General features: G+C 42.2%; 3 protein-coding genes across 9 annotated transcripts; 2 read left to right on the top strand and 1 right to left on the bottom strand.

The window, feature by feature from the left end:
• Positions 1-1,326: 1,326 nt before the first annotated feature.
• On the top strand, positions 1,327-13,718 carry ubap2a (ubiquitin associated protein 2a). 2 transcript variants are annotated; one of them, XM_082532286.1, is made up of 27 exons: positions 1,327-1,432; positions 3,235-3,372; positions 3,679-3,756; positions 3,922-4,032; positions 6,136-6,298; positions 6,386-6,466; positions 6,550-6,613; positions 6,972-7,069; positions 7,239-7,297; positions 7,393-7,463; positions 7,610-7,769; positions 7,884-8,154; positions 8,277-8,581; positions 8,787-9,013; positions 9,218-9,503; positions 9,886-9,925; positions 10,049-10,223; positions 10,493-10,544; positions 10,832-11,150; positions 11,273-11,364; positions 11,480-11,530; positions 11,644-11,737; positions 11,816-12,232; positions 12,335-12,439; positions 12,513-12,580; positions 12,668-12,859; positions 12,962-13,718. In XM_082532286.1, the coding sequence occupies exons 2-27, from the start codon at positions 3,277-3,279 to the stop codon at positions 13,055-13,057; spliced, it is 3,771 nt and encodes a 1,256-aa protein (XP_082388412.1). In that variant the 5' UTR covers positions 1,327-1,432; positions 3,235-3,276; the 3' UTR covers positions 13,058-13,718. The 2 variants fall into 2 exon arrangements, with proteins under 2 accessions (XP_082388412.1, XP_082388411.1); XM_082532285.1 differs by having other exon boundaries at positions 12,513-12,859.
• Positions 13,719-14,506: 788 nt separating this feature from the next.
• On the bottom strand, positions 14,507-20,443 carry nop56 (NOP56 ribonucleoprotein homolog). Its single transcript, XM_082532289.1, has 12 exons — positions 20,290-20,443; positions 19,531-19,620; positions 19,332-19,446; positions 18,832-18,996; positions 18,428-18,626; positions 17,551-17,738; positions 17,039-17,190; positions 16,742-16,842; positions 16,035-16,183; positions 15,704-15,825; positions 15,299-15,418; positions 14,507-15,050 (listed from the first exon to the last, which is right to left on the bottom strand). The coding sequence occupies exons 1-12, from the start codon at positions 20,290-20,292 to the stop codon at positions 14,736-14,738; spliced, it is 1,719 nt and encodes a 572-aa protein (XP_082388415.1). The 5' UTR covers positions 20,293-20,443; the 3' UTR covers positions 14,507-14,735.
• On the top strand, positions 19,583-26,177 carry mlnl (motilin-like). 6 transcript variants are annotated; one of them, XM_082532313.1, is made up of 6 exons: positions 19,583-19,669; positions 22,898-23,075; positions 23,500-23,631; positions 25,498-25,599; positions 25,820-25,925; positions 26,063-26,177. In XM_082532313.1, exons 3-6 carry the CDS (start codon positions 23,518-23,520, stop codon positions 26,068-26,070), a joined length of 330 nt encoding a protein of 109 aa, XP_082388439.1. In that variant the 5' UTR covers positions 19,583-19,669; positions 22,898-23,075; positions 23,500-23,517; the 3' UTR covers positions 26,071-26,177. The 6 variants fall into 6 exon arrangements, with proteins under 6 accessions (XP_082388439.1, XP_082388440.1, XP_082388443.1 ...); XM_082532314.1 differs by lacking the exon at positions 19,583-19,669 and adding an exon at positions 20,518-21,875; XM_082532316.1 differs by lacking the exon at positions 19,583-19,669 and adding an exon at positions 20,538-20,563.
• The last annotated feature ends 74 nt before the right edge of the window (positions 26,178-26,251 follow it).

Genomic DNA, 26,251 nt, shown 5'->3' with positions numbered 1-26,251 from the left:
GTGATGCATTAATCCAACACACTAACACAGTCAAACTTTGCCATATTTGCTATATTTTGACGGATTCATGGTATTTATGGGTGTGACAGAGAGAAGTAAAAAAAAAAAAGCAGACAACAACAACAAAGTACATGTAAATTGCTCTTTGTGCGCACTCCTGAGACATGCATACACGTTTGAATTCTGAATTAAAGTAGGCGAGAACTAAAGTAAACAGGCTAAAGTAACCTACGGGTATTATTAATGAAGGGCAGAAAGGGAGACAGCTGTAAACACTCAGCGTTTGGATTAGGTGAAGTGTTACAGGACAGAGCAAAGGTTTAGCACTGTGTTCACAGCTATCAACCTGTCACAATTACGCACTCTGATAACATTTCCCCCTCTCATTAAAAAGAAATGAACTCTCAAGCTTTGACGAATATCACAAACAAAGTAACATCTGCTTCTTTCAGCGTTAAATTGAGTGTTAGGCAGTGTGCAGCAAACCAGTAAATAAGGGTTGTGTGAGTCATTTAAATATTTTCCTCTCAAATTTCTGTGCCGTTAAAGGGAAACTCTTACAATTACACATACAATAAGGCCAACCACCAAAATACCTGCTGTGCCAGTAATAGTTATTTTTACAGTTCATGTGTATTTGTAAGATTTGCACTGTTTAAGATTTTCAGTCAAAAATCGTTCCATATTGAACATAAGTGAAGTCATACAGCTCAGTACAAAACACCACACTCGTGTAGTTTGCTTTCTTCTTCTAATATTCAGCAGTGAAATGTCTGTCAAAATGCTGTAATTAATGGAGCTCAAAAAGATCTACAGTATGTCTAGATTGATGTCTGAATCTAACTTTAAAAGACAGCATTGCAAAGAGGAACAGTTTGCGTACATGGCACAGTGCGTAAATGCGCATATGGATGAATTCTGCCTCCACATTAGCTGAAAAATGAGAGATGACGTTAACTCTGTGAAAAATGGCAAATTGAAAATTCTCCAGATAATAAGTGAGGGAGAGAAATCAAAATCAAAGAAACACAGGCAAGAGATGTAAGCAATGTGAAAGTGCAGACGCTTTATGCCCTTAAATCCAGCCTTACATTTGATCACTTTCGCTCAGTTATAGCTTAATAATGTAAACTTGACACTCTGGCGAGATTAATGCCTTATAAACAAATATGTCAAACGTGTAGGCGATTGGCAAATATCATTGCACTTATGTACATTATCATAGCATTATCTGATATACGTAACTGTGTGCGTCTTCAAAAAGCACACCACGATTAAAAATCCAGTAAATCTGCGTTTTTGCTGGACATCGCTGATGGTAAAACCTGAGAAGTTTAGTTGTGACCTGGAGACGAGAGATGAGCATCCACCGCGGCACCACGCGTCACGTGATCATCCTGTCTGCTGCTGGCCGAGTGAAGCGTGTTAGCAGGTAATAAAAACATATTTTCTTGCGATTTTCAACTCAGGTTTGTGTGTTTTCGGGTATTTTAATTACGTGCTTGTTGTCTTTTTTTGGTGACGCACCGGGTCGCTGGCTTTTCTGTTTCGTTTTCTCGAGGTTGTGAAGGATGTTTTTTTCGCAATTTTTCTGTTGTCTTGTTTCCCGGCGAGCAATGTCGGGATGGGATTGTGCTTCGCTACGAGGCCTTTGCTTTAGATTTCGTGTACCTTTGTTGTTAGCTTGGTTAGCGTCTAGTTTACATGTTTGCGGCACGTCTGGTTTAAAGGCAACTGTCATAACATGGCGGTGTGGACCTTTAAATGCCTATAAAGCTTAAAGAAGCCAGTTAGACCGCCGTTGGCTATCAACTTGGACCAGATTTAGATAGCATCGTTAGCTATCCGCGATCCCACTCCATCGTTTGCTCACTATCGACGCTACGGTCTCAGCGTTAGCAAGCTGGTAGCTAACTTCAGTTCTTGCTAGCGAGGACAAAGGGGACCATAACACCAAAGGCACAAAGTCGGTCAGTATTCAATCTAAAACGATGCTACGTGAATCTGATTTATTTTTCAAAGAGCGATATGGGATGTTAGCCGTTACCAAAGTGTCTCATTGTTAAACTCGAAATATAAGTAACAGCAGCGGGCTAATGTTAGCATTGGTTCAAAACAACCCTCCGCTTCCTTCGTTACTGGAATAATAACCTGTAGATAAATATAATTTAGACATTTGTAAACAGATATAAGTTAATGTGTATAAACACGGGGCTTCGTGGAACTTGTCTCTGATTTGATATTTCTGGTTGCCAACATAAATATAGTAGGAATTGCGAAATACTGTTAGTGGATTATTGTTTTGTTGTCGTTTGTGGCCATGACTGTCGATACCCGTAATTGCGATGTAGTAATATTTTTATCATATAGTTTTTTATTAAATATTTTTATTATATATACTTCATATATTCCCAAAGTCAGAAATATATTTATTTTTTCTTGCTTTTTTAAAAGCTAAAATTCCTTTTGAAGCTTGGTCGTCCTTGTGCGTTAAGCTTTGTTCAGTCCAGTAGCCAATGGCAGCTTTGTATTTGCAAACGTCATTCAGGCACTTGCTATTGTTCTCTGACATAAAACAAAGTGGGAGAGTGGGAACATCTGTAGTCGTCCTTATGATGGACACTAGTGAAAATTCACTGGTAAACGTTGCAGTACAGAGTACTGAGAAGTCACATTGGCCGTATGCTTATGGGTAAATAAAGCCCTCCTTGTGGAAGTGATTCTGATACTGTTTACTATGTGCTTTTAAAAACATGTTAGCTGGTGCCAATGTAAAACAAGATCTATATTGCACAGGACTATAGAAGTATAGAGAAGAATTCAGTATTTCACTGCAGAAGTTTGGTGCTTGGAGTGTGTACAACAAATTTGCTTTAAACTGTCTAGAAAAGCAAGGGGTGTGGGGTCAGGGTGTGTAGTGTTTGTTCTGCCTCGCACACACAGAGTTCTGTGCTGTTTGTAAGAGGACACTGGGTTGCTTTCCCTCCTTGACCCAGATTTTCAGCAAAGCTGTTGCGTCACCAGGCCAACTGTGGGGCTTACAGCCTCCATAAGGGGAGTATTCATATTTGTCCAATAAGGCTTAGGTATACCCACAGCACATACTTTTGGCATTCGGACTTATTCAAGAAAAATAAAAACAAACACTGACGCTCTATTCTAGCAACACAGTAACTGCAGTGTTATTTTCCTTTCCGTTCACTCATCAACACATGTTGTGTTTTCCTTCTGCAGATTTTTCTATTTTGTACATACAGAGTTTTGTATATACTGTATATGATGAGCTCGCTGGGCGGCGACAAGGCCCGGAGCCCTCGGGAAAAAGCGCTGCCAGCTTCCGCTCACACATCACAACCACAGAAACAAATACAGGTGAGCCACTGCATACCTAAAACCACAGTTCTTTGAAATGCTGACATTTTAAGAGGAAAAAAAGCAAAAAAAAACAAACCCCAACACAACCATGACAAGCAATTTATCTGATGATCAGTACTGAAAAGTATTTTCTTTTGTTTTGATTGCAGCTTCACAATCATGCACTTTATATTGTGACAATATAAAGTGATTTCAGACAATTCAAAACAAAACAAACATTTGAATTCATTCTCTTTATATTTCACATACTTTATTCCTCATTTTTCTCTTGGTAAAAGCTGTCCAATTGTTTCTGTGTTACAGGCTACTGCTGAGCAGATCCGGCTTGCTCAGATGATCTATGACAAGAATGATGCTGACTTTGAGGGCAAAGTTAACCAGGTTAGTGACCCTTAAGTAGTTGTCAGACTGTGTGGGGCTTATGTCAGACTCTTAGGGAGAATCAGGCTATGTTTTCATGTTCTTCCGTTAATCTACATTGTGCAATTTGTTTTTATCATTTGACATTACTAATCTTGTTTTCTAATGTTTTCTTTTTTAACCAAGCTGATGGAAGTGACGGGGAAAAACCAGGATGAGTGCATGGTTGCGCTCCATGATTGCAATGAGGATGTCAGCAGAGCCATCAACTTCCTCCTGGAGAGCAACACAGACATGGTAAATGACAACTTTAGGTGAAATAAACTGAATAAATGCAAAGTACACATATAGAGCCTTTAATCTGCTTTTGACTGTTCATAACAGCCTCTGTTTGATGGTTTTTGAGATGTGTATTTTTTTTCTTTTATTGAGAAAAAGTTGCTGAAACTTTAAAACAAATGAAACATGAACATTTTGGTGTCATTTAATGGCATCATCAGGGTTTGCTAGCTGCTATCATTGTGTATACTCAGGCTGTATAGTGAAATGTTCAGTACTGTCACTTTCAAATTTTCATGTACTCTTAAAGTGGAGTGTGAGCCATTGCTCTGGATTTGAAGAGAACCTTATTGGTTAAAATAGAATTTAAGTAGTGTCATCTGAGCTCTGTCAGATATGCACATATCCACTAACATCAGTCTCTAAGCTGCGCTGTGTCCCTGTGAATACTTGTGTGACTTTTTTTTTTTAAAATCATGAACTGTTGTACAAAATTTTTCTTGGTCTTCTGTTCCGAGCGCAAGGTCAAACAGGCCACTAAATGCCTGGCAAGCACTTGGGTGTTGTGTCTGAACGTCTCAGCAGATTTGAAAAATACCAGCTGGCTCAGATGTTGAGGAAAGACTGTCAGGCTCGACTATCAGTATTGTTTTTGCTTTCATGGAAGCCCAAAAATAGCAAATAGCTGGTTTTCCATCTTACCTGGAAGTCTCTACTGTAATGCTATCATTGTTACGTAATCTGAAACCTGTACTGTTCACTATGTCATAAAGAAAGAGATGCTTCTGAAACATTTTTCTTATGCTGTAGGAGTAGTTTCACAATAAGGAAAATTGTTCTGGTATTTATTGTATTTATTTACACGTCACTGCATAGGGGTGGTCAAAAATCGTCAACATCGCAGCTTTCTTTTTCATGTTTTTCAGTGCCCTCTAATATCTGGCATGGCATGTCTTGGAGCAAAATACACAAGTTCATGTTGGGTTACCATTAGGCCTGTGGCATATCATATCATCTGCTATAATACGACAAAAGTGCCATATCACGGTACCAGTGATATGAGGACGCCGTGAATTAGGTTTCCCAGCATGGACAAGCAGACAAGCTCAAACATGTCTGACAGTGAGAGGCTTTTAGTAAGAAAGGGAACTACTTTGGTAACTTCCAACAAAGCACAATGCTCTGGCAAAATACTCAAGAAAAAAACTGTTCCCGCTAAAGGTGGGAACAACAAACTTGTTTCACCACTTGAAGCAAAAACATACCATTGAGTAGAATCAACCTAAGAAGGCATGTGTGACTCAAAAGTAAACAAACAGTTTAACCAGGCATAGCCGGAGCACTCGCTAACTGCACTCCATTTGACGGGAAGAACAAGAGGGGATTGCGATTACTAATTCAGTTAAGTGGTGGTGAAGGAGGGCTGTAAGCAGCTGATTAAAGAGCTGGTTAAAATACCTAAAACCTCAATTGAAAACACTACCTAGGAGTTACCTTTTAAATTGGGCAGTCTGCCATCAGTAGCTCATTGGAAAAGGATGTAAAATACCCTTCATTTTATTCACAATAATAATTGCTGCTGTCTGCAGCTGCAATCACAGATAAAATGTTATTCAGTATCTTTTGTTTTGTTTTGTTTTTTTCCTTTTTCCTTTTAAATTAAAGCTGCTTTTGAATGCTTCAGTGCTGGTATCTTGTTTTACCCCACCATATCTCTTTGATATGGTACAGGTCTCCATCCCATCCCGGTGCCTCAGATCCTCCTCTTCTCTTCTTCTTCCTGTTCCTTCCTTTTGTCTTATTACTACCATGGGGGGCAGGGCTTTTAGTTGCTCTGCCTCTCAACTTTGGAATTCCTTACCCCCTGACCTCAGAAACATCACTTCTTTCCCCCGTTTTAAGTCCACCCTCAAAACTCACCTGTTCAAGATAGCCTACTCTGTATAACTTCTCCATGCTCTTAAACTTTGTTTTGTTATTGTGTTCATTTCCTGTTTTTATGCTTGTCTTATTTGCTTGGGTGTTTTGAAATAAAATGTATTATTATTATTATGTTATTAATCCAGTACTGTTTATTTAAGGTGTCATTGTTTAATTAAAAAAATCCTTTTCTGTGTTCAGACCTCATGGGAAACAGTGGGAAAGAAGAAGCCCTTGGTGAAAGAAGGCCCATCAGAAAGCAAGGAGAACAAGGAGAACCGGGAGAAGAAGGGCGAAAGGGAGGCTAGCAAGGGTCGTGCCACTGGCAACCGCAAAGGCAAGGGGGCCAGTCGGAGCCGACAGGGTAAGGAACTTCAGTTTTTCAATTTTCAGTATTGTTTGTCCTACTGTTCATGTTAGTCACTTTTCTTTTTTGTTTCTACATACATAGCACGTCCAGAGGAGAACGGTGTTGAGGTGACACCAGTGGACAAAGGCTCGGATCGAGGTCGGAGGGTCAAAGGTGGAAGAGGTGAGCAGATGCACCAACACAGCACTGTCAATATAGCGAACACTTGAGGGTAAGTTGTTAACCTTTGTGTGACTATCACACAGGATCTGGAGTTCGAGGTCGAGGGAGAGCACCAACAGGAAGCAGGTTTTCAGCCCAGGGGATGGGGTATGCTCGAACATGCGCGCGCACACACACACACACACACACACACACACACACACACACACACACACACAGTTTCATTCTTCTAAGAGTTTTAGGTGAAAATTAATACGTTTTCAATGAGAATGAAGATGTTTCATTTAGAAACTAACAGGATAAATGCATTCTGACAGAAATCTGAAGGCCAAGCAGCCAGGAGGGGGAAAAAAGCCTGTTGTTAAGGTTTTTTAAAACCCTGTAACTATGCACATTCTCATCTGGCAGTATTTTCTATTACTTCTATTACTAGAAAACCACTTTTTGTGTGTGTGTGTGTGTTTGTGTGTCTGTCTCAGTATTTGTCTCCTTAAATCTTCTCCAGGACTTTCAATCCTGCTGACTATACCTCAGAGGCTCGGACAGGGACCACACAAACAGAGGTTTGGGACACAACGACCAACAACAGCACAGATGGAACAGGTGAGCTCAGGAGAACACACATTCACATACAAACAGCTCATGGCTTATATATCCAGGTGTGTGCCCACAGAGCAGACAGGACCGTTATCCCTATCAGAGTTTGCATACTGCTTCTTGTACACCTGCTTATTCTGTCTGCACTTCTCACTTATTACTGGTTGTCCTCTAGTTGCCTGGAGGAATACTTTGGAAGACTGGGCAGCTGAGGATTGGAGTGAGGATGTTAGTGTGAGTTGACACAGTGTCACACATTACAGACTGGTAGTAGCAGGTATGTTTTGATGGTGTAACAATTGTGTGTCTGTCTTTGTGTCCTTCTGCAGCTCTCAGAGACCAAAGTGTTCACCTCCTCATGTGCACCTGCTGCTGAGAACCACATCACCCCTGGGCAAAGGTGCGTAACTTTATATTTTACACTTTTCTTGGGCGGGGGGTCCAAGAATTTCCTGTTAAGAGATGTTATATTAAATTTTTGCTTCTTCTTCTTCTTCTTCTGCTGTAATATATTTTCTAATTGGCTGAATGGACTCTGTCTGTTAGTCTGGACCTCGCTTCTCTGCTGCAGAAGCCTGTGGTTGGAGCAAGAGAACCACCTTCTTCTTCCTCTCAGAGTCTGGTCTTTACCAACTCCCATCATCACCAGCAGCAGCCCCACAGCCGCAGTGCCACCAGTAGCACAAGCTACGCACATGCTGCTCTGGTAAAAATACACTCTACACTCCTTCTCATGTCACATGGTCTTTGATCTGCCATGTGTTGTACAGAGATCCAGAAACAAAGATTGATGACTCTGTTTTCTCCTCTTCTGTGCCAGTCATCAGTGCTGGGAGCTGGTTTTGGGGACTTGGGCCAGGCTAAAAGGACTCAGGCCAGCCCTGGAGCTCAGATACTGGAACAGCTGAAGGGTCCTGGCTTGGGTCAGCTTTCCTCATCCCAGGCAACCCCTCCTGTCAGTAGCCAAGGAAGCAACACTTCTATTGGTCGACTGCCAGGCCTGGGAGCACCTGTACCTCCACCCTCCTCCTCTAGCTGGGACATGAAGACTTCAGAATCCAACACCACCTCACTGTCCTCACAGTACAGCCGTAGGTGTACAAATGGAAAAGTGGTGCTCACTTTTTTTTTCTTTTTTGTTTATTACATAAGCATTTATATTCACTTATTTCAAATCTGTTCCCGGCTCCTTCTGGTTGTTGTGAATCCGCAGGTGAGTTTGGTCTGCAGCCAGAGCCTTCTCTTGTGCTGAGTCAGCTGGTTCAGAGGCACACGGGCCCCTCCTTGCCTTTGGCGCGTCAGACGAGTCCACAATCGCAACAGCAAGCACCATCTGCTTCAGCCTCGCCTGCTCCCCAACACACCAGCACTCCAGCACAGGCAGGCCCGGTGATGGCTCCTGCTGGTGCTAAACTTCTTGCCCCGAATGCAGGGCTGGACCCTCAGGGCAACAGCACGACACAGCAGCAACGGGTACAGCTCAAAGGCCAGAAACGAAGGATACCTCCCACGTCAAAGGTAAACAGATAGCAATGGCCTTAAGCTCTCAGATAAATACTTAGTTACTCACGAACCTTATGGCCCGCATGGGGTTTTATTTTTATTCTTTTATCCTTAAGTGTGCTGTTATTATTAGAATTTTAATTTTGAGTCAAACCAAAGTCATCAGTTTTACACACTTTATATCCAGGTGCTAAAACTTGTTTCACTTTCTTTCTGAAAGATCCCATCCACTGCAGTAGAGATGCCAGGCTCAGCAGATGTTCCTGGACTGAACCTCCAGTTTGGAGCGCTAGACTTTGGCTCGGAATCGGCGTTGCCAGAATTTGGAGTCGTGGATAATTGCGTGAGTGCAGCATCGAGGGAGTCCGCGTCGGCCCCTGCCTCAGCACCACCTGCAACAGGACCGGGGGCACAGAGCCAGACGAGCCTGTACTCTAAACCGCTCAGGTACTGTGTCGCCTCTGATCACTTATTAAATCTTTCTAAAACAATGCAAGAGCGACACATTTAACAAGATGTATCCCCAAAACACTGTGTATGTCAGATACTGTGTAAAAGATGGATTTAATCATAGATGACTCAGAATGGAAAATGGTACATAAAGTTTTAAACTGTCAACCTATCTGTACTTTTCATTTTGGTGCCTTGCAGTGAGTCACTGGGCAGCCCTCTCTCGGTGGCCCTGTCTTTGCCCCTCTCCTCATCAGAGCCAGTTTATCACTCCTCCACAGTGGCTTTGCCGAGTCTCACCTCCTCATCGTTAGGGACCGCAAGCTCAACCAACACTCCTTCCTCCTCTTCAACAACCTCAACCACCTCCGCCTCTGTACCTTCCTCATCTCCCTTCTCCACGGTGGGGGGGAGCTATGATGGGACCATGCCCCCTCACACAAGACTGGCATTTTCTCAGAACAAAGAGGCCACGGGGCCAGTGATGGTGAGTAAAAGGGACTAATGAGCAGTAGTTCACAAAATCTGTCCTCAAAGGTGGTAATCTTTGAATGGAGAGGGGGGATAAATTAATCTGTGACCATTTTCTATCTTTGAGGTCATTGGTCATCAACGCAACCAGACAGTATTACTTCCTGTTGTAAAAACAGTGTCACTCAGAAATTACAGGTCATGAGTCATTTGCTCAGTCTCATACTAACTTCCTGTCAAACATGATAAATTTGTTTAGGGTTGATTTCCACTGTCTTGCCAAATAATGTCAATTGAATTCAAGTTTTGTTGATACAGTGTGTTTGTAGATGCTGTAAACGTTCTTATCTGTTATCAGTGAATGAAAACACAGCTGCTCTATATTTTCTTACCACCAGAACGGTTTGAATGGTGTGAGGACTTCTGCTGCTCTGGACAGTGAGTTACTTTTGATTAATTGGTCAGTTGAATGCATATTTGTTGCTCTTTACAAATGTCAACATTCTTCATTTGGCTAAGCTCATTCAGGTTATTTACACGATTATGTACTCCCAATCTCAGCTTCATCAGCTTCTTCTACACCAAAACCAGAGTCACCGTCTATGAACATCAGCACCAACGGCGCCTCAGCTCCTTCCTCCCATTTACCGTCTACCATGCCTCCACACAGCTCCACCACGCTCTCCGGCCTGGCAGCGGACCTGCCCTCAGTCAGCCAACTCAACTCACTCAACAGGTGACACACTTACACACACAGTAACTTAGTATAGCTTTAATTTAGACATTTGTGTTCCCTACTCCGAAAGAGAATACATACTGTTTGGGTACCCGTTACCATCTGCCTGCTGTTTCTTCCAAATGGTTGAAAGATTTTTTTTTTCTCAGTGTGTCATCTTTAAAAAAACAACAACAAAACAAACGAACAAAAAACCAACCTCTTGACTTGTAGTGCCTCCTTGTACACTTGCTAATGATCACACATTCCACTGTGCCTTCCCTCTGCAGTCATGTCAGCAGTCATTCCTCAGTTTCAGCTCTGGGCTCCAGCTCTCACACTGTAAGTACCTGTTTGTTCTCTGTGTGATTTCCTCTGCAGCTTAATAACATGGAATTATAACAGGCTGATGTGCCAAAGTCCTAATAAAAATAAAGCCAAAGTAGGCTTAAAAGCATAAATGTCTTGATTATTTGGGGAGGGGATCCTAGGTAAAGGACCCCCTGCCATCTGGGTGTCTCCAGTTTAATAACCAGTATAGGCAGCATGCCTTAAGAAATGAAATCTGCAGAATAAATCGAATAGAACTACTTCAATTCAAGCCACTTCTTTTGTTTCTTTGTCTACAGTACACCAGTGTTGACAGCAGCAATGTGAGCTCTCTGGCTCCCTCATCTGGCTCTTACACGTCATCCCAACCCACAGCCTCAGCACTCCACTCAGCCCACAACAGCAGCAACAGTAGCAGCAGCATCAGCCACCTGTCCAACATGCCCAGCATGGGCAACAACATGAGCAGCACAGTTGGCGGTATTGCTGGTACGAGCGGACTTCACTCAGCTGCTACCGCCACCAGCAGTACAGTACTGGGACTTGGCTCCAATGGAGCTACTGCCACATCCAACCTCTCTGCTCCAAGGACTACACCCCTGCTCTCCTCCTCCACTGGTAATGCATTAAGGGCATTGTTTTCACCTATACCACTGGCTCCATGATACCACCTTTTTAAGTGGCTCTAATTGGAGCCCTTAGATGTACATTAAAGTAAATGTGTGTTATTGTATTGACAGGTAAAGCTCCTCCTAACCTGTCCCAGGGTGTGCCTCCTCTACTGCCCAACCAGTACATTATGGGCCCGGGGGGGCTGCTGCCTGCTTACCCAGTAAGTAGACCTTCTAAGATCCAGAGTCACTTTTGTGTGCTTGGGCTTTTGTATTTACACATGCAGTATTCTGTAGGATGTGTGACTGAGCCTTCTTGTTTTTTGTGCCTCACAGCAGATCTATGGCTATGAGGACCTGCATATGCTCCAGTCGAGACTGCCAATGGTGAGATGAATTGTTACGCTTGTGGGACAACTCTTTGTTTGTCATCTCTTTAGTGCTTGTTCAGATTTTTAGGTTGTCGTGGATCCTCTCCTGATCCTCTTCTCTTCCTTTAGCCCTCTTTGCAGGATTACTATGGAATAACATTCCCTGGCCCCGCAGCAACTCTTTCCGGCAGAGACGGGAGCCTTGCCAACAACCCTTACTCAGGTAAAGCACCTTAACTCTTGGCTGAAATCCTAAAATCCGGTGTTTATTCTCACTTGACTTCTCTCCTGTTTTTGCTAGGTGAAGTCACAAAGTTTGGCAGGAATGACTCCACCTCCCCAGCTCCCCCCACAAGCCTTGCGGCGCCGCAGCCTCCCCAGGCTCAGAGCCAAGGACAGAACCAGGCGCAGCCTCAGCCTCCTCAGGCCCAGCCTCAGCCCCAGGGCCAGCCACAGCACCACAGCAGTCAGCAGGCCTTTCTGCCGCCAGGCTACAGCTACACAGGCCTGCCTTACTACCCTGGAGTGCCCGGTGCCGTACCTAGTGCTGCTACCTTCCAATATGGCCCCACCATGTTTGTTCCTCCTGGAGGGCCAGGACCAGCTTCGGCCAAGCAGCACAGCATGGGCCTCGGCCTGGGAAACCCTTCGGCTAGCCCCTTCCAGCAGCAGACACAGCAGCAGCCCAGCGGCTATGGCCAGCACACCTTCAGCTCAGGTTCCTAAAAACCGATGCCAATGCCTGTCAGCACTGGCAATTCGAGCAGGGTTGTTACTGTGATTTGTTTGACAAGATGAGACAAGATGTTTTCTTTTCCAGGGTACGAAGAGCTGACAGCAGGGCCGGCGGGAGTGGAATACAGTAAAGGGTACAACTCCTCTTCACAGGCACAAGCCAAATCTGCTGCTACTGGCCCCGGGAAAGGTACAAAGAAAAGACACTGTTGCTAATTTGAATTTTTAAAGTCCAAGTTTTAATTGTACTGTTTTTCTACCAGGGGTCTCAGTGACATCCAGTAACTCCGGTGTGCCAGACATCAGTGGAAGTGTTTACAATAAGACCCAGGTGACAAATGTCAGCTGCACACCCACCCTGTTGTGTTGCTGTGCTGTTTGTGCCTTTACTAATAAATCATCTCTTCTCTATCTGCAGTCTTTTGATAAGCAGGGTTTCCATGCAGGAACCCCTCCTCCCTTCACTCTGCCATCAGCGCTGGGGGGTCCAGGGCCTCTGAACCCTGGAGCAGCTCCTGGAGGCTATGCACCTGCCCCATTCCTCCACATCTTGCCTCACCAGCAACCACACTCACAGCTGCTGCACCACCATCTTGCTCAGGATGGACAGGTACAGATACTTCCCAGCAGTCTCCTGGGTTTCATCTTTGTCACTTCATACATGTTTATCTGTTTTGGGATGTTTACCTGTTTATTTATGTTTGATGTTCAGGGTGGTCCGAGCCAGCGCGGCCAGTCCAGTAGCCTGCAGCAGAAGAGCCAAGTCAACAAGTCGGGCTACGGCAGCTCCCCTTACTGGGCCAACTGAGAACGACTACACCTGTGATGTGTGCGTGCACGCACCACACCAGTATATCTGACTGACAAGATCATAGAGGGACAAACGATTTACAACACAAGCTAAAACACACACACTACCACCACCCCCCTCCCCTTTGCTCTGTATATCCCCTTTTCAAATTTATGGCTGTTGTATGTAAAATATATTTATGTATGTATTTATACAGTATATATGTATTGGTAGGACATAAAATGTGGTTTTCTGCATTTTTTTTATTTTGAAGGACATTTTATTTCAAAATAATGGAAAGATGAGAATGCTAAATCATGGAGATGAAGATGGTGAATATACTTGAACACAAGCATCTTGTGATGTGGATTTTTTTTTGTATGCATACATGAACTGAGAATGATGTACATAGATTATACCCATCATTTTCATGGCAAAAGCCTTTTTTTAATTTTAGAAGAAATATTTTTTTTGTAACTTTGGTCTCCCGCATCTGTGAATCCTTATATTGAGGGTGACTTGAGTTGATAGCTACTTTTCTTTTACCCCGTTTCCTTCCATTTGTCTCTCATTCCCTGACTCTTACTAGTTGGTTGGCTTGACCAGCCAGGCCTTGGATTTGATGTCATTTTAACATTGGTTTAATCCTTGTTGTCCAAATTAAAATTAATGAACAGTTTCTATCGATCTGGCATCAGTATTTGCTTACTACACTTGGAGGTTATGAATTCAGACTGATACTTGGAAAGTATGACAACAAAGGACTGTTGATGTGTAATCAAACAATGTTGCTCAGGGCTAACATTTAACAGGAAGTATGGGTATCGGCACCGTTTGAAGCAGTTCAGCAGAAACTAAGCATTTTTGTTCCTTGTTAAATAGATTACTGATCTTACAACACAGTGGCCACACTCTGTTTTGACTTTCAGCAACTTTGAAAGTCCACAACGGTTTTGCCACTGTCCAGACCTGCGCTTACAAAAGTGCACCCTGTATAAATACACACTGCAGTTGTTTCAGACCTAAAAATTTAATATGCTGAAGATCTATAGACAAGAGTACATCAGATTTTCTTCTTGCATTAAGTTATGATTAAGCTTCAGTTAGCCTCTGCACATAATTGCCAAAAACTAGCCTTTCAGAAAGTCTGTGCAGGCATGACTATTTTAGTTATGTCAACAGTCCACACGAAAATATGTGGACTAGCCTCGATGAGCAGTGGTGTATTGAAATGTGCCTGCCTCCTCTCCATACCGATGAGGACATTCAGTACAGTGACTTTTAAATGCCAACTTATATAATCAAGGTCATGTGTGCCAGGTGAACCGACTGGACGGGGTATGTTACAGTAGTACATGACTTTTTTTTGGAAAGCTTCCCAATGATGGTTTTCAGGAAATATTACCTGTTAACAGTGATGCTGCTCCCCCCCCCCCAAAAAAAAATGTTTTTAACAAAAACAAAAAATCTTGAGAGGCAATTTATTTTCAGAAGTGCAGGTAAATTCTACCGACTCCAAGGCACAGTTATGAGCATTCATTAGCAAAATAACCTGCATTCATACAAAAATAAGAGACAGTACAACAAAGCTACTGATATACTAGACATACAGTTAACGCCCTTATGTAGGGGTTATCTGAATTAAAGCAAAAACTGTACACAAAAATAAGAATTTTATTGTCCACACATCCATTCTTTACTCTGCAGCATCTTTTTTCTTCTTTTTCTTTTTCTTTTCAGTCACGGGTGTTTCTGGGGTTTCCTCTGGCTGTGTGTCCATAGCATCAGTTTTTCGCTTCTTTTTCTTTGCAGGAGTCTCAGTTTCCTCAGCTCCATCCTCGGCATCTGGAGCTTCCTCCGACTCTGCTTTTCGTTTCTTTTTCTTCTTGGCTGAAGTCTCTTCTCCATTTTCTCCAGAGGGGGCCTCCTCTGCCTGTGCCTCCATCTCCTCAGCTGCTTGTTTCTTCTTTTTCTTCTTCTTAAGAGTGTTGTCCTCTTCTCCATTCTCCACCTTCAGACAATAAATAAATAAATAAATTTAAATATCAGAAACACTCTTTTCAATGCTTGGAAGCCTGAAAGCCCAATGGCTGTGATACAGCTTTAATGTACGACTCTCTTCAGTGATCAAGCCCATTGATTAGGACCAGCCAATGGTTCGGAGTCTTCTTATATGGCATGCCGTACACTGAGAAGAGACCATGTTTGGGTCCCATCTCAAATCATAACATGCCAAGGCCACAGAAAAACAACACTTACCTCTGCGTCACCGTTAGCGTCTCCATTTTCTCCAAGTTCTTGTAACTTCTTTTCACGCTTCTTACGTTTCTTTTCCTTCTTCTCTAGTTTGCGTTTGATCTCAGCTGCAACATCAGTAGCCTAAGATGAGGAGAGAGAGAAAAAAAAAAAAAACCCCCACGACAAATTCAGTTAAATCAGGGTAAAACAATGAGATTTTCCCCAGAGGTCCAGGGGCTGCATCAGGCTCATTAAATCAGCTTTTACCCTCACTGAGACGTCAGGGAAAGATGTCTCATCACTTACAGCATACAGAGATTGAAAGAATCAAAGATACTTTTGAAATGTCTTACAGGAACTTGATTCTCCATTTGTTAGGCCTTTGACAAGACATTTAAAAATCAATAATAAAAATCTCAAGCTAACCTCTTTGAGAGCCTCTTTCATGACATCCACATTTTTCCGTGGTACATCGCCGGTCTCATAGAAAGACAACCGCTCTTCTACCTGTTCACGCAGCTTGTCACCAAACACGCTTGTGGGCAACTCTGTAAGAGAGCGAGAAAACTTCAGCTTAATCAACAAGCAGCGGATTATACTTGACTAATCAGCGTCCCTAAAAGACATGTGGCTCTGCTCAGGAGAAAGCTTCTCAACACCAACCCTAAGGCTGAATACTGTTGACGAAAAATATGAGCATCACTGCAATGATGCCACATGTATGTAAGCCGATGCAGGCGTGTGGTGGGTCACTCACCTGAGAAGCAGTCGATACGTGAGGCGATCGTGCACTTGTTTGCCAAATATCTGGAGATGCGGCCTTTGTTTTTGGCAGCGGCACGGCCGATGAAAGTCGAGTGGAAAATGAGGCCGTACTTGGGGGTGTTTCCACGCGTTTTCAGGGCTCTGTGAAAATACAGCTGCTTTCATAATCAGGATGAACGGCAGGTGTGAAATGTTACCTTTTCACAGTCTATTGGTCAAAGTCTATACACAGCAGTTAACCGGACTTGAAATACGCAGGTTTAACATGCAGTTTATCAGGAAGGACAACTACCAGTGACATGAGGTTCAGCCACATCCAAATGGCAGTACACACATTAACATATAGAACTAATATGCCAGCAACTTAACAGCTCCCTCTTGTGGACAACATTAAAATATGCACATTGGAAGGCACTTAAAAGAACACGTTTCATACGACTTAACTTTGCAGCTACGTGGACGCTATCGCTAGAATTTAGTTTTAGACACTGTTGATGGTAACTTCAAACATTCTGTACTGTTAGCCAAATTTCTACCTCTGTGCTGTGAGTGGGTGCTCAGACTGTGGGTGTGCATTTGGGCGAGCAGGATCACTCCAGAGGAGACTGGGTCTTCTCCAGTCACCCAGCTCTGCTCCAGCCCAGCCCTGCCATCACTGCAGCCACTTTTTTCCCCAGCAGGGAGGGGGTGCCCCAGTACCTGAACAGGGCCTTCTCTGCTCCCAAGATCTGAACCGTGGATGCTGGATACTTGGCGAGGTTGGTCAGACTGCCGGCGTGGGAGATCAGACGTGCTCCAACCTGGAGATAAGACAATCTGTTATGGCCCCCTTAAGCAAAAAAAAATAAATCACAATTTTGACACTGGATGCACAACACAGTATGAGGACCATCAGCACCGAATACATTTTTCATCACACTGGCTCAGTGGATTGACAGATTTTGGTATAACATCATTGGTCCGTGTGTCGGGGTTAAAAATAAAACTTCGACTCACCACTTCTCCAATCAAGGCTGCCAGGTTTGGAGCCACTTGGCTCATCTTAGACCGCAGATACTCCTGCAGCTCCAGCCGGTAGGCAGCCAGAGACACGACACGACTCGAAAACCTCTCGATGTTAATCAGGTCAATGGGAGATATATCCATACCTGAAGACCAAACAACCAGAGGATGATCAGCATTATATTTTTAGCAGGTGCTGCATTTGTGACATTTAAACCAGTACATGGCATGAAACGTGAGATTGTTTCTCCCGACAGGATCCGCAGTGAGGATGCATGCCTTCACTACAGGTTTATGAGAGAACTACTCTACCCCCCTGTGTTAGACACCAAGGACACTTGTAGTCCAGAGTGGGCAAAAAAGGGGCACAATGTGGAGTATGTGGATGAGCCAGAGTCAAGCTGGCATAAATTAACTTTGGATAGGGATGAAATTAACTTTGACCCAAGCGGGATGTGTATTTGTGAAATTATGCAGCACATACTCTGAATGTGTGGTGTACTCACCCATAGAGGAGCGTGATGCATCCAGGATGGCCTGAGCCTTGGCACTGTCCATCACCACCTCCTCTAAACTTTCTAGGTTCTCCTCTGACAACTCCTTCCTGTTTCCAATGAGCTGAGCCAGGCGGCAGTACATCGAGTTGTCGGACACAATTTTGATGAGCTCCGGAAAGTGGTAGCCATACCATTCACTGTAGATAAACAAGAGGGTGTTAAAACTTTGAGTGCAGGATTTTTGGACTAAACATTTAAATGCTGAACTACCCATTAAGATGGCACAAAGTTCAAGACTGCTGGAAAAATATACCTTTCAAAATTACAGCTTCTCCTTCTCTTTAGATATCCAATTCTATTCACAGAGTCCTGTATCGGTAGGAAAAGCCTGGAGCTTTTAAGACTTGAATGCTAAAACTGACAATAACTGATGCCTAAATGTTCTAGATGATCTTGCACTCTTGACAGTTTGCACCAGGATATTTCACACCAAAATGAATGCATGCGCCACAACACCCCAAACAGCTACAAGATGCTGAGCTAGTAAATATACACGATGTTCCACCCAACAGTGTTGCCTCACCAGATAACAGCTGGCAGAACAGAAGTGTTGGGAGTAACTGATGTACCTCCTGTTTCTATACAGTCAGCACTCTGAGGTGTGCTGTCTGTGGTAAGCATTAGGAGGACGCCCCAAAATGTGCGATACCCCGAACTACAAAAAGCCTGATGCAAATCTGTCAACAGAAAAGCCACAAAACTAGAGGTTGACATTAAAAAGAGTGAAAGATTAACAGCATGAAAGTTTAACATGTTCCCTAAACTGTTTAATTTTATGCAAAAACCAGTTAACCAGTCCTTTTACTGTGTGATGAAAATTTCCTACCGAACACGCATGGAGAAGGTGTTGATGTCTTTGTCCAGCTGATCCAACAGAGCAATGGACTGGATGATCATGTTATCTACCCTGTTGACATTAAACTTGACTTTAGCTCTGGAGTAGCTGTGGCCAAGACCCAACTGTGCCTTGGAGGCAGCCAGGGCAGTCAGACCTTTCACCAGAGAGTGGAAGTGCAGACGCAAACCTGACGGGACAGGACAGATTGAGAAGGTTTGCTGAGTGTTAAGAAGAACACCAACAGAAAAGTGCAGGTCCAACGGCTGTTCAGATTTTCAGTATGAACCTTCACGAGTTTCAGGAACACAAGCTCACATCACAACAGTCCACATTATTTTATAAACAGTATCGTTTTGCATATTTCGAAATAACTCTCAGGTAAAAATTCTCACCTCGCGTGATCTCAGCCACCACCCCTCCAGTTTGGATTGAACTGCTAAGTTCTTCTTGTAACGCTGCTCCAATCTTGCCATCAGAAACCCCCAACACTGATTTTTTCTTCCCAGACTGGGGCAGATTGGTCTCTAGGAACAGCTTCAGGTCAGCATGAACTACACCTGCAAGGGATGGAAGAGTTATATCTGTAGACATGTGGTTGAGATGGAAAGCCATCTATAAACTGCAACATGGACTATTGTGATATTATTATATTAAAGCCTGATAATTTGCCATCTCAGAACAAATTGGATATATAATTAAAGTAGTCTCATTAACAATTATTACAGATAAAAGAACAAATCAAAATCTGTCCATGTCTTTCCTCAGGTGTTCAGGGTTGATATGAAACTGTCAGCACAATAACTCAGTGGATTGACAGATTATAAAAACATCATTACAGCTGAGAACTTTTCCACACAAGATTTTTAAAGAGAAAAATGATAATCATACATACCTTCAGAGATGGCGTTCATGTTCTCCAGGGCAGCCTGGGCCGACTTAAAGGGGAAGAAGGCGGCTAAGCTCACCATGCTATTAAACTTTCCGAGGCTCAGCACGCTCGCCTCCACCTGACACAAAAGCACAATTATCAGTGCTCTGCTGAAAGAGCACACAAAACAGATAGTACACAGGAGTTAGGGAAGGGGACGCACCTGGGGCAGCAGCATGCCGATCTCCTCCACTTCTTTGACGGCGAATAGCGCATAGCCCGCCGCGTGCTCGAACAACACGTGCAGCAACACCTGGGGAAGGTGATCGTGCACAATCGAGTTAGACGACAGATGTCAACAGGTAACACTTGCAGCCAGCAAAAACAGGAAGGTGTTTCTAAAACTACGTTCAGATCAAGTGTTTATTAGTCCCCACGTGCTGACCAGCGAGACACAAGCTAACTTCACTTTCGACTAATTCCTAAGCTAAGATTGCAATTTTAGGCATAAATGTGCAGTAGCTTTTTCAAAAGTGTTTTTCTACTTCAGGTTTAGTTACCATTGCTTTGTCGTAACTTTCACACGTAACCACGTTGCAGTCTCGATGAACCCACGTGTCGACCTAGGCCCGCGAATAACGTGCTTGCTAAGAGCTAGCTTGTGCTAACACGGCCCCTAGAAAAGTACAATACCTGCTACAGCACTGTCAATATAACAGTGCTTCTGGTACGACTGCGACTAACACAGCTGGACACATCATTAGTCACTTTAAGTCTTTAAAGTAAGATATTTTTCCAGCTAATGTCAGCACTAGCGGAACTGCTCCCCAAATGTCGGAGGGCCTTTAGCTCGACAGAAATGAACTAAATCTAACTAGACATTTGTACTCTTAAAACCCAACTAACTGCAAAGAAACTTAAAGTGCATAGTTTAATGAACAATTTGCAGTCATGCCAAAATATCCAACCCCGCTCAGCTTACCATGATTGGAAAATCTCCGCGGCAGCACGCAGTTCGTGTCTGCTATGCTGCTTCACCTCAGCAAAAAGACTGCGTCCAAGCGTTTCAGCAAACTGCAGCGCCGCCCCAAATCCCGCGGTAGCAGCTTTGACATCGCGAGACCCGACCGAGAAAGCTTCAATTTGCTTCCTTTCCCCAATTTCCTATGCTGAAGAAAAAAAATATTAAAATATAAGGTTCTATTACGGAAGCGTAGAGCTGCCACCCAGGCCAAAGAAAAATACAAGTGTATCACGTACGTTATAACGTGAAAAGTTTATTGTTCTAACAAGATACTTTTCCTGTTTGTACAATATACATTGTACGAACGTGATAATTATGTATATTGTAATAACGTGATATTATGTTGTTCAAACGTGAAAAGTATATTGTACAAACATGATAGTATATTGTACCTGGGTCGTGCCTGGGTGGCAGCTCTACGCTTCCGTAATCTATAGCCAGGGACTGTAGTTTAAAAAATACAGACTACCACATCGGCAGACTACCACAATTGATTCCAAATCTTACAATTAATATGCGATTTTGAAGTCCAGTTCAGTTTTAATTAAAGGCGCTTAACAAAAGCATTACATTAGCTTTTTAGGAGTTACAACAATTTTTTATACAGTGTCCCCCCGGGTTAAAAACTAACTGTACAAAGTAGCATCATTTTAAATAAGATTTATTTATTTTTAATTGAAGGAAAATCCTATCCTGAAGTCTGTAAACCATAAATATCACCAAATGCTTTTTTCTTCCTTGAGATGCTCTGTTATGCTGGCACTCTTGCCACTTTGGTTGCTGCTTGTGTGTGGGTCTTTCTGGATTCAGATTTGTGTTTAATTACTTAAAAATGCTATATTAGGTTGGGATCAGATAAATAGGCAATTGAAGAATATCCCATTTCATTGCCATGGCTCACCAGTTGCTTTTGCATTATCCCTTGGGTCATTATATATTTGCACTGTGAAGTGTTGACTAATCAGTTTTGCAGTATTTGGCTGAATATGAACAGAATACCACCCTGTGCACTTCAGAATTACGTCTTTAATAATCATTAGGTATTTCTCTCCATATTTTTCTCTTCTTGTCATTGTGGTATAATTAGTCAACATTTACAACACTTACTCAACTTTGCAGGTTCTTTATATGTTTAATGGCATTGTTCTTGAGTGTACCTAGTGGTTTGCACCTTATTTTTTATCCATGAACAGCTCTCTTGATCGTAGACTTGTTACAATGACATGGTTACCAAATCTAACCAAGTCAAGTGTTTTTGTGAATGTTTTTTTAACTCCTTCAGTTGCATCAACATTTCTTTGGACCTCTCATTGAGATTAACTGTCAAAAGCACTTGAATTAACGCCAAATGTTTCCAGCTGCTTTATTTGTCATGAAACAAGGGAGCAGAAAATTGCTTGTTAGGGACCTGTCCAGTTACCTTTGATCCTTTGAAAATGGGGGACTTTAGATATCAATGACTGTAATTCCTAAAAAGTTAATGCAATGCACCCCCTGAATTTGCTGGTCCCCCCACAGTGTCCCCCCACCTCAATTCTGGGAGAGTGAGTCTTAAGCTGCTTCTGCTCAGCTCTGCTGAGAATCATTAGTTATGGTTGGAATCAATCAATCAATCAATCAATCAATCAATCAATCAAGAGTCCAAGAGTAAAAACATGGCATTGGAAGTGAGATTTTCCCCCTTTAAAGGGAAAATCCCAAATTCAGTACCCAGTGAGTGATGTCTTGAAACATTTGCTGTGGTTTTTGATTCTGTACGCCAAAGTTTAAAATGTAGATTTGAAAATATACAGCATGGTTTATTTTAAACTGTTTATACATATTCTTTACTAGTATTATAATATAAAGGTTATACAATTTCCATAATTTATCCCAAAGACTCTAAATCTCTAAATGTTACTTTAAAATACATACTCTAGGTGTTAGAAAAATGTAAGAGTCATAGTGTGTGTCATAGTGCTGGTGTTATATAAAGTGCTAGAGAAGGCATACAGAGCTTCATCTATGCATTTAAAATGTAATAAACCACATAGAACAATAGCAATGCCTGTAATAAACACTCTTGCTGAGTATTCTGACAACAAAATAAAAATAAATTGCAGTAACATTTCGCCATCGTGCAGGAAATAAGTCATGAGGTTTCCAAGGCACAGATGCATGTGGTTCTGTATGTGCACAAACACAAATTAGTAGCAGGTCATAAATGTCAGAATGTGTTAGATAATTACTTGGAGCCAAGGATATATGACTGACTTCTTTGAATAGACTGTCGAAATTGTTTCTATATTTAACTCAGTGCCTCAAACGAAAGTCACATAAAAACTGAGATTTACTTCTCAGTTTGCAGTTTGTCTTTTGTAGGATGTGTTATATACATACATGAGTTAATTCTACTTCCTGAAATGAGTAAAAATAAATGATTAAATGACTACTTAGATATTTTAAAAACTCTGCACAGTATACATTCATCTTATAATTTATACATACCAGTGAAGATTAGGTGAGCATACTAACCTAATAAAAAAAAAATGAGCCAACCGTTCCTGAGCAATATTTGTGTTTCCAGGACTATGCTTGAAGGAGCTTGTTGAGGAGCGGATGTGAGGGAGGACAGTGAAAAGCTTAGGGATCAGGAGAGGGCTTGATATAAAGGCTGACAGCGACAAGCTGACACTCAGACCACTGGAGCTCTGCTCATTTTAAAGCACACTTCCTCAAGCAACTAACCAACGCTGACACAGCACGTGAGTAACTCCTGGCTTCTTGTGCTCCTGTCTCTCTCTGCCTCTAGGTCTTTCTCGTTTGTCTTTCTCTTTGATGTTCTGTTTTCATCTACTCACATTTGTGCACAGACCTGTCTTGCTGGTTGTAAATATGACTCCAACCTCTTATCTATCTCTTATCTATCTTGCTCCTGGAGGAGTTTGTTGTTCTACCCCCCCCCCCCCCCCCCCCCCCCCCAGTCTTCTCCCTCCCTATCTCTAATGTATTTCCCAAATTCTGTATTACATAAGCATGAGATTCCTTGTGTTTCTTTGTCCGCTCTTGGTTACGTGCTGCATGTCATGTCAGATGTCGACCACAGCAAAATAGAGCCCCTTGGCCACCTTCAGACTGTATTGTGTGTGAACTTTCTGCTCTGTATATACCAATGTGTATGTTTCTAAGGGACAGAGAAAATTGAGCATGCGTGGAGCAGTTGCTGGTTGTGTGGTGCTGGTGTGCCTGATGGCGCTGCTGGTTCAGAGGACGGAGGGACACATCACGTTCTTTAGCCCAAAAGAGTTGATGCTGATGAAGGTAAGCAGCATGTGTGCACAGCTAGGGCTAAATTAGAGCTGAAAGAATTGGTCAATCCAGACCACAAAATCAGTCATGATTTTCAGTCATGAATCAGCTGTTTAGCTCATTGGTGTATGATCCCAAACTTTTCTGAAGGTTAGGATTAGTTCCTTTTACATACTGGTAAACTGATTACTACTGTTCCTGAAAAACCAAAAGGCTCTGTGAAATAACTGAAAATATTGTGGAATATTGCCTACAGACTTTTTAATGTAGCAAATAAAGAATTGGCCTATTAAGTTTTTGTTGTTGTTTTTTTCCCTAGCAAATAACACAGTAAGTACAGTCTATTTATGTAATGAGCTTGCAAAGAAAAGCGTCTGGACTTCTTTAAGTTACTTGAAGACGCCAGGCGATTAGAGGATCATCAGGGGGTCCTTTTATCCCTCTGTGGGGGGTCACTCCCACTAGGTTTATATCTGGGACTCTCCACCATTTGACCTTAGAACTGAAGAAGCTTCTCGGATGAGAGGTGAAACGTCTTCAAGTAACTTAAAGAAGTCCAGACGCTTTTCTTTGCAAGCTCCTTTGACTACGATGACCTGGATGACTGAGAACCTTCACAGACATATTTATGTAATGCTTTTTAGTGACAAGAGTCACAAAGGATGAACAACATTTAAAAGTTAAAATTAAAATCAATGGAGAAGCATATTAAAACAGAATAAAAATAGATAAAAGCATAAATAACTAAAGAATGTCAACAAAAGGCCTCACTAAACAGAAAAGGTTTTACCTGTTTTTAAAGGACTCCACAGAGTTGGATAAACAGAGCTGGAGTGGTAAACTCTTCAAGAGCTTTAGTGCCACAGGCTGAAAGGCTGTGTCTCTTCCTAGTCTTTAGTCTAGTATGGGGACCAACTGGTAGAGCTTGTGAGTGAAAACAGCAAGCAGAAGGGTGTTTAACAAGAAGTTGCATGTAAGTGTGGGAATTTTAAAACAAATTCTCGACTCAACTGGAAGCCAACATAAAGAGAATAAAATTCGGGTAATGCAAATTCGCTTGCAGATGTGAAAGCGATGATTTATCTAACCCGGTAAATAAGGTGTTACAATAATCTAGGTGTGGTGACACAAATGCATGAACAATTTTCTCTAGTTCAAAGGTGTGGACCATACTTTGCGATTTAGAAATGCTCCTTAAGTGAAAGTAACAGGAATGTGAGATAGATTTTATGTGTGACTCAAAGTCTGAGGAGTCGAATGTTACACCATGATAACGAACACTGGTCTACGCAGATGAGCGAAAGGAAGCAATCACTTGACTGATTCTTGAATGTATTTCAAGAAGAGCCATAATCATGGCCTCAGTCTTGTTAGTTTAAAACAAGGCAATTACCGAAGCCACTGACTAATCTGTGATGAACAGTCAGCTACAGTGGACATCTGAATATCATTAGCATAGAAATGATACAAATTCCAGAAAAAAATTGAATCAAAGATCGATGCATGCTAAAGGAAGGATGGAAAAGGAAAATAATCATGGATCCAGAATTGCACCTTGTGGAATCTCACACGGTAGAGAAACAGTCCAAGTGGAGAATTTGCTCACTCACTGAGCTTATGTATAGTTTATGGCATCACTTTACTGCATTTTGACTGTCATTTTTCACTCTTTTCTAGAATTTTTCAGTTTTGTAGTTCTTGACCCTCAGGAAAGATATAAAACAAAATTTAGATTGAAATGAACTGCGATGTTTCACAAGATGAATAAAGGTTATTTTAAACTGTGACTTAAAGACAGAAGACAAAGCTTCTTAAGAAATTAAAAAAAGCAGCTTGTCTCATTTTGTTCATCTATGCGTGCATGTGTCCGTGCTGCAGGAGCGAGAAGGGAGAAAGGACATGGAGCCTCGATCAGAGGATGGCCAGTTTGAAGAAGTCACCGTCCAACAGGTTCCTCAGACAGAACGTGGTGGAAATCCTGTGAGTGCTTGCGCACACAGACAAACAAATTGCCTTCACAACTAGTGTAATATTTTCAATCCAGTCACAGTTAAAACACTTTTTTAATTCAACATAAGGCATTATTTTTATGTTTTATTTAACCTTTATTTATACGGGTAGTCCAATTGAGACTCAGTGTCTCATTTATAAGCGAGACCTGTTTCAGACATTAACACTTATGTGTGCATATTCTGCCCAGGAGAAGACCGTGGAGATTTCTGTCCGTCTTTCACCAAAACAGCTGGATCACGTGACTCCAGTGCTCGAAGAGATCATCCATGAAATAACCCAGGGGCGTCAGAAAGGTATTTGATTGGTGCAAGATAATTGGTGATAAGTCACATTTTTGAAAAAGCCACAATATGATCTTATCTAAAGAACCTTAATACATGCATGCAAATCTTTGTTAATCATAATGTTCTCTCACTGTCTGTCTCTGCAGCAAAGTAACAAGGCTGATAGCATGAGGGAATGAACGCTGTATAAATTCTTCGAAAAGCACAGAATGATTGTGTCTTACTGAATTAATCAATAAAGGGAAGTGATTGTGTCACTCATTCTAGTTTGCGCTGTAATTTCTGTGAAAGCATTTTGGCTTGTTGGCCACAGGGTGTCAGCCTCTTTCCCAGGA

The sequence above is a fragment of the Aulonocara stuartgranti genome (assembly GCF_965226115.1).
Source record: "Aulonocara stuartgranti genome assembly, chromosome: 5".
In the NCBI taxonomy this organism is placed as follows: Eukaryota; Metazoa; Chordata; class Actinopteri; order Cichliformes; family Cichlidae; genus Aulonocara; species Aulonocara stuartgranti.
This window is presented reverse-complemented; position numbering and strand designations above follow the sequence as displayed.

Excerpts from the sequence above, each read along its gene's own strand:
- ubap2a (XM_082532285.1), top strand. The coding sequence starts at position 3,277 with ATGATGAGCTCGCTGGGCGGCGACAAGGCCCGGAGCCCTCGGGAAAAA. Across the intron at positions 6,467-6,549 it reads GAGGGTCAAAGGTGGAAGAG|GATCTGGAGTTCGAGGTCGA; the intron begins GTGAGCAGATGC and ends ACTATCACACAG. Across the intron at positions 9,504-9,885 it reads AGGCCACGGGGCCAGTGATG|AACGGTTTGAATGGTGTGAG; the intron begins GTGAGTAAAAGG and ends TCTTACCACCAG.
- nop56 (XM_082532289.1), bottom strand. Across the intron at positions 18,997-19,331 it reads CATGAACGCCATCTCTGAAG|GTGTAGTTCATGCTGACCTG; the intron begins GTATGTATGATT and ends CATCCCTTGCAG. Across the intron at positions 18,627-18,831 it reads GGTGGCTGAGATCACGCGAG|GTTTGCGTCTGCACTTCCAC; the intron begins GTGAGAATTTTT and ends CTGTCCCGTCAG.
- mlnl (XM_082532313.1), top strand. The coding sequence starts at position 23,518 with ATGCGTGGAGCAGTTGCTGGTTGTGTGGTGCTGGTGTGCCTGATGGCG. Across the intron at positions 23,632-25,497 it reads AAGAGTTGATGCTGATGAAG|GAGCGAGAAGGGAGAAAGGA; the intron begins GTAAGCAGCATG and ends TCCGTGCTGCAG. Across the intron at positions 25,600-25,819 it reads CAGAACGTGGTGGAAATCCT|GAGAAGACCGTGGAGATTTC; the intron begins GTGAGTGCTTGC and ends TATTCTGCCCAG.